The 9,372-nt window shown below is 41.1% G+C and overlaps 1 protein-coding gene across 5 annotated transcripts in view; it reads left to right on the top strand.

Annotated features, from left to right (window-relative positions):
- Positions 1-231: 231 nt before the first annotated feature.
- The window catches only part of DDX59 (DEAD-box helicase 59), a 48,264-nt gene continuing 39,123 nt past the window's right edge, over positions 232-9,372 (top strand). The window contains exons 1-3 of one of the 5 annotated variants that reach the window (XM_077157350.1): positions 232-353; positions 1,804-2,621; positions 4,331-4,498. In XM_077157350.1, the coding sequence (XP_077013465.1) occupies positions 1,815-2,621; positions 4,331-4,498 (975 nt within the window). In that variant the 5' untranslated portion in view covers positions 232-353; positions 1,804-1,814. Of the gene's footprint in view, positions 354-447; positions 635-880; positions 955-998; positions 1,687-1,803; positions 2,622-4,330; positions 4,499-9,372 lie in introns of those variants that run through there. The other 4 variants (XM_077157349.1, XM_077157348.1, XM_077157352.1 and 1 more) reach the window with 4 other exon arrangements.

Here is a 9,372-nt window from a genome sequence, read left to right as displayed (position 1 = left end):
GGCATTAGTTGCGGTGTGGTAGTGGTGATGCGTAGCAAATAGGTTACATTACGTTTATCCATTTAATCTTTGCTTTTGAGTTATTCCCCCCAGCTAAAAACGGTTTTCAGGCCCTACGGGGCCTCTGCCCTTCCCTTTTGCTTCAAACTTGCCCCCTTCGAAGCGTGCCAGGCCCCCGCGCGCCACCCACTTCAGCCTCTCGGCGCGGCCCGGCGCTTCCTCAGGGACCCCGCCCACTCAGTGACGTAAAATCTTCCAAGCGGAACCCCAACCTTGCTCCTCAAGACAGAACTAGCCAAACCGCAGCGAGACGCGCTTTGCCAAGCGCCCTGCCCAGCTCCGAGATTTACCAAGTACGGGGCGTAGAAAACGCGCGGAGCTTCCCGGGACCCGCCCTCCTCCCTCCCGTCCCGCCCACGGCCCGCGCCCAGCCGAACTCCGCCTCCCCCGCGGCGTGAAGGCGTGCTGCGGCCGGCTCCCAAAACCCGGAGGACTGGAGCTCGCGCTCCGTGCCGCCCCGCCCAGGCCGCAGTCTAGAGGAGCTGGTCGGGGCTTGTCGGCCGGAAGTCGGGCCGGACGCCTAGAGGGGGAGTCGACCTCGAGCGGGAGCGGACGTGGCCCCAGGTCTGCGCGGGTGAGCGTGCCGCGAGCCCCGGCAGCTCGGCCTACTTCCCGTCCTTTTCCTCTTCTTCCGGGACCCTGGCGCTAGGCCGCGGCGGCAGGAGGACGCGCCCCTCCCCCACGTCGTACCGGGTCTCGAACCTGAGGCGGCAGCCCGGCGGCCCGCCAGTTTCTTAGCGGCGCCGTGACGTGCACTAGCCTTGGGGTCCGGAGGGGGCGGGGGTTGATGCCCGAGGAGGGAGGGAGCGCGCCCAGGGCGGAGGCGGGAGTTGGAGACTTGCTGGCTGGCTGCCCTGCGAGAGCGGGTTTCCTTTCGCCGTTTGAGGAATTCAGGTCGTCTTCCGTGCACTCCGCCCCACGGAACATTCTTGAAGACTTTTAGTATAGTAATTCTAGACCCTCAGCAGCATATTTCTTAAGGGTTTTTGTGGAAAAAATGGAATCTGGCTGTTTAACCTAAGATTTTTTTTTAAGTTGAATATATTTGATAAGCTCCAAATTAGGTTAAAAGTCTTTACCAATCACTCATTTTGCAAAGACATTATTTTTGGCATGAATAGGTATAGCTCTGATTGAGAGCTTGAACTGAGCTTTAACACTTAAGAATTATGTGAGCTTGGACAAGTTACTTAAACTCGCTGTAGCTCTGTTTCCTCATTCGTAAGATGTTTATAATATAATAGACATAGCATAATGTATGTATGCGTGATTACATGTATATATGGTAGTTAGGTACCAGCTTCACATGGTTGTCGTGAAATTAGGCTAATACATGTAAAGCGCTATGCTTGGCACATAATATGCACTGTATAAGTGTGAGTTGCATAAAAATAGCATTTCTCTCTATGACTTGTGGTTTTGATTTTTACAATTATAGGTGGAAAGTATCACACCTGTTTTGTGAAAATGTATATTGAAGAATTTACTATTTCTATAATATCTCATATTTTAAAGTGAAAGAGCATATAAAGAACTGTTAGCAGTTTGCAGTAGTTCACCACTGATATGACTGAGAAATCTACTTATCTTTTCACTAGAGGAAATTGGTGAATGAAAGAATACCTGGTAAGGATACAAACCCCACAGACACTAGGCTGACTCCAGGGTAATCATGTGGTACTTTAGGTCAGATATGAATTTTACGTAGAGTTAAATAATCTCATACATAATTTTCTTCAACAGAATATTGAAAAATGTTTGTTCCAAGATCTCTAAAAATCAAGAGGAATGCTAACGATGACAGTACCAATTGTGCATCTAAGAAAATTAAACCACAAGCAGAAGACCTTCAGCTGGAGGAAGGCAGAGATGTTCCAGTTGATGCTTTAGATAAAAAGGAAGCTACATCATCAGGTATGCACAGGATGGAATCGTGCCCAGTTCCCAGTCCTGCTGGCCAGTTGACTGAGACTTGTTTGATAGGACATGAGCAGGATGTGAAGGACAGTGATCTTTCTGAAGAGCCTGTTAAGTCGTTTTCCAAAACACAGCGCTGGGCAGAACCTGGAGAACCTGTCTGTGTCGTCTGTGGTCGTTATGGAGAGTACATCTGTGATAAGACAGATGAAGATGTGTGTAGCTTGGAGTGTAAAGCGAAACATCTGCTACAAGTTAAAGAAAAGGAAGAAACATTGAAACTCAGCAGCCCACAAGAAACTGATTCAAGGCCCCAGTCTCCACTGAACACTTTTTATGTTTATAGAGAGCACCCCTTTATTTTAAACCTTCAAAAGGACCAGATTGAAAATCTTAAACAGCAGTTAGGAATTTTAGTTCAAGGGCAAGAAGTCACCAGCCCCATTATCGACTTTGAGCACTGTGGCTTCCCTGAGGCCTTAAATCACAACTTGAAGAAATCAGGTTATGAGGTTCCAACCCCCATCCAAATGCAGATGATTCCTGTTGGACTTCTGGGAAGGGACATTCTGGCCAGTGCTGATACTGGCTCAGGAAAAACGGCTGCTTTTCTTCTTCCTGTTATCATTCGAGCTTTATTTGAGGTAAGTTAAAGTTCATGTTTTATTCTCAGAAACAAGTGAGGCATTTACTAAGTTTCATTCTTAACCGTGTTAAAGTTACAAACTGAAATGACATATTTAGAATTTTAATCACTAAGGCTCTTCGTGATTTTTGCTCCTAATAGTTTGTATGAGACATAGTTTTATTGAATTTTTCTTTTTTATAGTATTGAACCAAAGATCTCGTCATTGAAAATCTGAAAAGAATACTTTCCTTCCAAGACATTTTCTTTCAGATGAATTTTCTATTTGAGGAAATCACCATTGATTTTTGGGGGAAAAAATCCTGCTGATGAAGTGCAATTTTTGTCTCAGTTTAGCTGGTTGGATTTTGTGTTTTGAAGAAACAAATGGGATTTATATAAAAGTTGTAACACTATTATAGCATTTGAAAATACACTCTTAAATGTGATCATGGTTCATTTTAAAATAATACTACCTTAGATTACCTGTACTGTTTGACAAAGTGGTGGGTGAGCTTATAGAGCATGAAATATGGCAGTGAGGAAAATGAATGAAAAATGTGGGCAAAGAGAGGGAAAAAAAGGAGAGAAATTTGGAAAACTGAGGAGTAGCAGAAGACAGTGCGAGGAAAAGTAAAATAAAGTACTAGATGTTCAAAATAAATAAGTAAAACTCACTGGAAAAGCAAAATAGAGCTATTGGACATTGATTAGTGTATTGATGTAAGTGTAAGTTCTTTCAACAAGAAAGGAGTGAATCTACAAGAGAGCTGAGAAGGAAGAGTCAAGGGTAGAATGCCAAGTTTTGAAAAGATCCTCATGGCACCAGGTTTTCTCTTTAGAGGAAGATGTTGTGTAAGAAATGGGTTTATTTTATAATGGTTTTAGAGAAAAAATCTGCAGTATATAGAAGGCGTTAAGAGCTGGTCTCAGCAAAAGGGGGAAAAGAAATGTAACGAAATAAGTTATCAGTGGCTGAGAATTCAAAGAGGGTTGAAAGGCAACTTTCAGCTGGAGGCTACTCTTATGCACACTTCAGCTAGGTATTGCTAATTGTCATGGTTTGCCAAATCCCAACCAATATCGTTCCTGTTAACTCTAAAGAACACCCAGGGCTCTATCAGAGATCCTACAAAAGTTGCATGCGCTAAGTTTACTTTTCAGAAACCTAAAACCTTCAGATAGTTCCTTGTCCACATAAGTCCGGAAACCCAGAGGGACCAGTCTCTCCAAGAACATCAATCAGTTCAATCCCCCTATGCCACATTGTCACACCCCTTTTCAACATGAAAAAATTTAGAATGGGCATAACCCAAATATTTCTAAAGATTGGAAGAAGGAGGAGTTATAACATAAAAGTTATTTAACAAAGGAATATTACTACTAGGTCATTATATTTCTGTTTCTTTTTAGTGTCCAGTGTCTTGGAGCAGCTAGAAGGAAAAAACCTGAAATTGTAGAACTGTAACCCATACCACACTTTGAAATCCTTTCTATAACTGCTTATTAAAATGTACTTTGAAATTATTGCTTTTTGTGTATGTATTTTACAATAAGAAATGTTAAAAGAAAAAAAACCGGTCTTAGATCCATTTTTGCTGATAGGAAGATGTTAAAATGAAATCACTGTTAAAAAAAAAAAAGAGGTAATCACTGTAGATATTTAGTTTATAGATCAGCAGGACCTAATTGCTGGTGTTTTTAGACTTGTTTTTTATGTCTTTGCAGAGCAAAACTCCATCTGCACTTATTCTTACACCCACAAGAGAGTTAGCCATTCAGATAGAGAGACAAGCTAAAGAATTGATGAGTGGTTTGCCGCGCATGAAAACAGTGCTTCTGGTAGGGGGCCTCCCCTTACCTCCACAGCTTTATCGTTTGCGACAACGCATTAAGGTAAGCACTGATTTGATAGAATGTTTTTGTATATTTTTGTAAGCGTATAGGAACAAATTTATTTTTTGATCTGAAGAATTTTTTATGTAGCCTTTAGATACTTTCCAAGTAAGTATTATATTAATTGTTTTAAACATTTGTTTTATGTAGCAAAAGAAAAGAACACAGTATACTGAGTGTCTGTTGTATGCCAAACACTGCTAGATGTTCTCACATGCATTCTTTTTTAACCAACATATTTTCCCTTGGAGATGAGTTGGTAAATCTTATCTTTGATGGATGAAAAGTCAAAATTCAGAAAGATGAGATTTATCTAAGGATCCATAGTTAAAAAATGATGGTTGCCAAGATTGAAACCTTAGATTTTTTTGACTCTGCCCCTGCCTTAACTAGGCTTGTTTATATAGTCTGAAATTTCTGATATTAAAAGTATATGAAGACAATTGTAACATACCAAACTTTAAAATCTGTTCTATAGCTACTTGTTAAAATGTACTTGGAAATGTATTGCTTTTTTGTATATATGTTATATTTCATAATAAAAAAAAAAATTAAAAAAAAAGGATGTGGGAACCCATAAAAGAAGGTTTAAAGAACTCCAACAACCCAGGGGAAAAAAAGTATGTAAAGGCAGTGTGTTATGGTTCTTGCTTTGGAACTTGATAGCAGTGTGAGCATAGATAAGTTACTTAGTATTTGTGAGCCTCAGTATTTTTGAGTTTGAATGGGCAGCTGGAGACACCTGCCATGTGAGGTAGGGATGTTCTTCAAAAGGTCTGACAAAAGGTTTAACACTGTTGCTGACCCATCAGTGTACTGTGAGTTGGTGCTGAAGTTGGGTTTTGGAGTGCCCCTGCTGTTCCAGGCATTTACTACGTACTGGAGGGTAGGAGTTCCTCATGCCCCAGGTGGCGAGCAGTGGAAGGGTGAGGAGGCACTCAGAATACTCCTGGTAGCAGTTATTTATGAGCTACGATAGAGCTAGTGTGGTATTCAACTTGTGTGGTGAGTACTAATCTTTCTTATAGGAATGTTGTAAAGATCAAATGAGATGAACTGGACAGATTTAAAATAGGTAAGATGTAACTTTAAGATCTTGCAGATTGGTGGTAAGATATTAGATCAGTGATTTTGAAGGTGGACCTCTGCTTTGGTTTGTTAAGCTGCCAGAATGCAATATACCAGAAATGAAACAGCTTTTTAAAAAGGCAATTTATTCCATCTCCCTACCCCATATTAGTGACAGACCTTTCCAATATGAAAAATTTAGAATGGCCATAGCCCAAACACCCCTAAAGAGAGGGATGGAAAGAGCAAAGGTGATGGTGGAGTTATACAGTGAAGATAGGATTTAACAAATGAATATGAATGCTGAATCATTAAATTGATATCTCATTTAGTCTGCAGTATCTTAGAGCAGCTAGAAGTAAAAACCTAAAATTGTAGAATTGTAACCTGTGTCAAACTCTGAAATAAGTTCTGCAACTAATTGTGGTGCTGTGTTTGAATTTTATTGCTTTTTTGTCTGTATGTTATTTTTCACAAAAAAAGAAGGAAAAAAGGTTGATTGTGGTGATAAAAAAATATTTAAGCCCCCTAGCCTCCTATAGTCTGGAGCAGCTAGAAGGGAAAGTCTGAGAGGATCATATGGTAGCCCATGACAAACTCTGGGATCTGTCCTGTAACACTTGTTGAAGATTGCTTTGAAAACTATTGCTTTTTTATTTCTTTGCTTTGTATATATGTTATACTATACAGTAAAATAGTAAAAAAAAAAAGAAAAAAAAAGACAATTTATTAAGTTGCAGGTTTATGGTTCTAAGGCCATGAAAATGTTCAAATTAAGGCACTGACAAGAGGTTACCTTCACTCAAGAAAGGCTGATGCTGTCTGGAACACCTCTGTCTGCTAGGAATGTACCTGGCTGGTGTCTGCTAGGGTCTTTGGCTTCTGGGCACCTCTGTCAGCTAGGAAGGCACATGGTGATGTCTGTTAGCTATTTCTTCTCATTTCATAAGGCTTCCCCAGTGACATTTTTCTTCTGCATTTCCAAAGATCTCTGGCTATGTGTGCTCTGTTGGCATTCAAGCTTTTCCCAAAATGGTTCCCTCTTAATGGACTCTAGGAAGCAACCTCAACTTGCATGGGTGGAGCACATCTCTATGGGAACCACCTAATCAAAAATTATCACACAAAACTGGGTGATTCACGTCTCCATGGAAACAATAAAAAAGATCCCAGTCAATAATACTGAATGAGGATTAAAGAACATGGCTTTGCTGGGATACATGACGGTTTCAAACCAGCACAACCTCCAATATATAAAACAGATAAAAGTGATATTCATTAATAAAAAATATAAGCTTGGGCGGGCCATGGTGGCTCAGCAGGCAGGAATGCTTGCCTGCGATGCCAGAGGACCTGGGTTTGTTTCCCGGTGCCTGCCCATGTAAAAAAAATATATATAAGCTCAACATGATATAAAGTAAACAAATATTTTTGATGAACCATCCTGGTTTATGTGGATAAGTAGCTGCAAATTCTAACAGCTTTTGTATAAGCTTGTATCCCCAGGCTCTGCTTTGATTAAACAAAGATGAAAGGAAGAGACTTATTTTGGGGTCTTATGCATAAGTTAGTGGGCTAGTTGAAATCTCCAGGGTATAACATTTAATAAACAACACATACGAATGGGCACATAACAGTTGTTTTATTTGAAAGCTGCCAGAATGTGATATACCAGAAACAGAATGGCTTTTAAAAATGGGAATTTATTAAGTTGCAAGTTTATAGTTCTAAGGCTGTGAAAATGTCCAAATTAAGGTACCAATAAGAAGCTACCTTCACTCAGGAAAGGCCCATGAAGTTTAGGGTTTGTCTCTCAGCTGGAAGGACACATGGCAAAGTCTGCTAGCTTTCTCTCCCGGCTTTTTGTTTCATGACGCTTCCCCAGGGTGTTTTCCTTCCTCATCTTAAAGGTGTCTGACTCTAAAGCTTTTTCTAAAATGATTCCCTCTTAGAAAGTACTCCAGTAAGCAGCCCCACCTTGAATGGGTGGAGACACACTTCCATGGAAACCATCTAATCCAAAGTTACCACCCACAATTGTAAAGGTCATATCTCCATGGACACAATCAAAAAGCTCCCACCCAGCAATATTGAGTGAGGATTAAATAAATTGGCTTTTCTGGGGTATGCAACATACTCAAACCTGCACATTCCACTGTTGGACCCCCCCAAAACAAGTTCTTTCCAAATGCAAAATACATTCATTCCATAACTATCAGAAGGCCTTAAACCATTTTAGTACAAATACAATACAAAGTCAGAAGCTATAAAATTTCATCAAAGTCAGCTGTAGGAATGGTCTGTCCTAAGGCAAATTCTTCGCTGGCTCTGGACCTGTAAAACTTAGAACAAGTTATTTGCTGCCAACATACAAAGGAGGGAAGGACATAGAACACATATTCCCATTTCCATAGGGAAAGATTAGAAGGAACACATGGCATGGACCCAAACAGTTTCAAGAACCTGCAGGGCAAATTCCATTAGATTTCAAAATCTGAGAGTCATTTATCTTCGGGGCTTTAGAAAGTAGTCCCACCCTTTCCAAGGGCTTACACAGTGGCCCACCACTCTCTGAATGCAACCTTGGGGGACATTGGGGAGACCACCTTTTTCTCAGCTCTACCTTTTCCACATTTGGGTAGTACCCAGGCTCTCTACCATCTTCGGGGCCCATGTGCAACTCCTCCATAACAGTGTGGTGGCAGACAGCTCTCCTCAGTCTCCAAGGAATGTGCTCCATCCCTTCCAAGACCTGAGGCAGCACAACTGTTCATCGCAACAAGGGAAAAGGCCCACCTTCTGTCTTCTGGGCAAACTCACCCTCTCCAAGTACTTGGGTGGGTCTGCTCTCCTGGTCTGAGGTTTCTTGACTTCAGACCTTAACCTCCATGGTTCTTCCTCTAAAGACATTGTACCTTCACTTTGTTCCTTTCAGTCCAGACGGACAGTGGTTCTGTTTATACAGATCTCACCACACGCTTGTTGATTTTCTATGTAGTAGGCAAAGATCATGTCCATCAGACAAAAGGAGTTTCTGCAAATCCTTCCAGGATGACACCATTTTCAATCCTGGCTTTTTCAGAAATGGCTTACTGTTCCACATTTGGTTAAATCCTCATATGGGGCACTATACTCTGGAGTCTCCCTTCCTGGAAACCCAGGATTTTCCAGGACTTCAATTTCTGATTTCTTTGTACCCAAGAGTTCAGTTCTCAACTTAGCTTTTTCCTCTCACGTTTTGCTATAAGCTTCAAGGAGTAGCCAGACTGCATTTTCCACATTTAGTTTGGAAATTTCTTCTGCTAAGTATCTTGCATTCTGCTCTCCATCTGTAAAGAATGCCTTCCTTCCAGTTTTCAATGGCACATTCATTATTTCTGTCTAAAACTTCATCAGAGGTATCTTTGGAGTCTGCATTTCTACCAACAGTCTCGTGAAAGCATTCTAGGCCTTCTCTATCAAGCTTCTCACAGTTCTTCCAGAATCTTCCCCTTATTTGTTTAAAAAGCTGTTCCAGCATGTATGGAATTGCCAACCTCACCACCCCACTTCTCTGGTACCAAATTCTGTTTGTTTGAAAGCTCCCAGAATGTGACATACTAGAAACAGAACAGCTTTTAAAAAGGGGAATTTGTTAAGTTGTAAGTTTACACTTCTAAGACCATGAAAATGTCCAAATTAAGGCACCAATAAGAGGTTACCTTCACTCAAGAAAAGCTGATGAAGTTTGGGGTTTCTCTGTCAGCTGGAAGGACACTTGGCTAGCTTTCACTCCTGACTTTTTATTTCATGAAGCTCCCCAGGGG

The sequence above is a fragment of the Tamandua tetradactyla genome, chromosome 4, assembly GCF_023851605.1.
Source record: "Tamandua tetradactyla isolate mTamTet1 chromosome 4, mTamTet1.pri, whole genome shotgun sequence".
Classification (NCBI taxonomy): domain Eukaryota; kingdom Metazoa; phylum Chordata; class Mammalia; order Pilosa; family Myrmecophagidae; genus Tamandua; species Tamandua tetradactyla.
The sequence above is the reverse complement of the archived record's forward strand: the minus strand, read 5'-3'. Positions and strand labels throughout refer to the sequence as shown.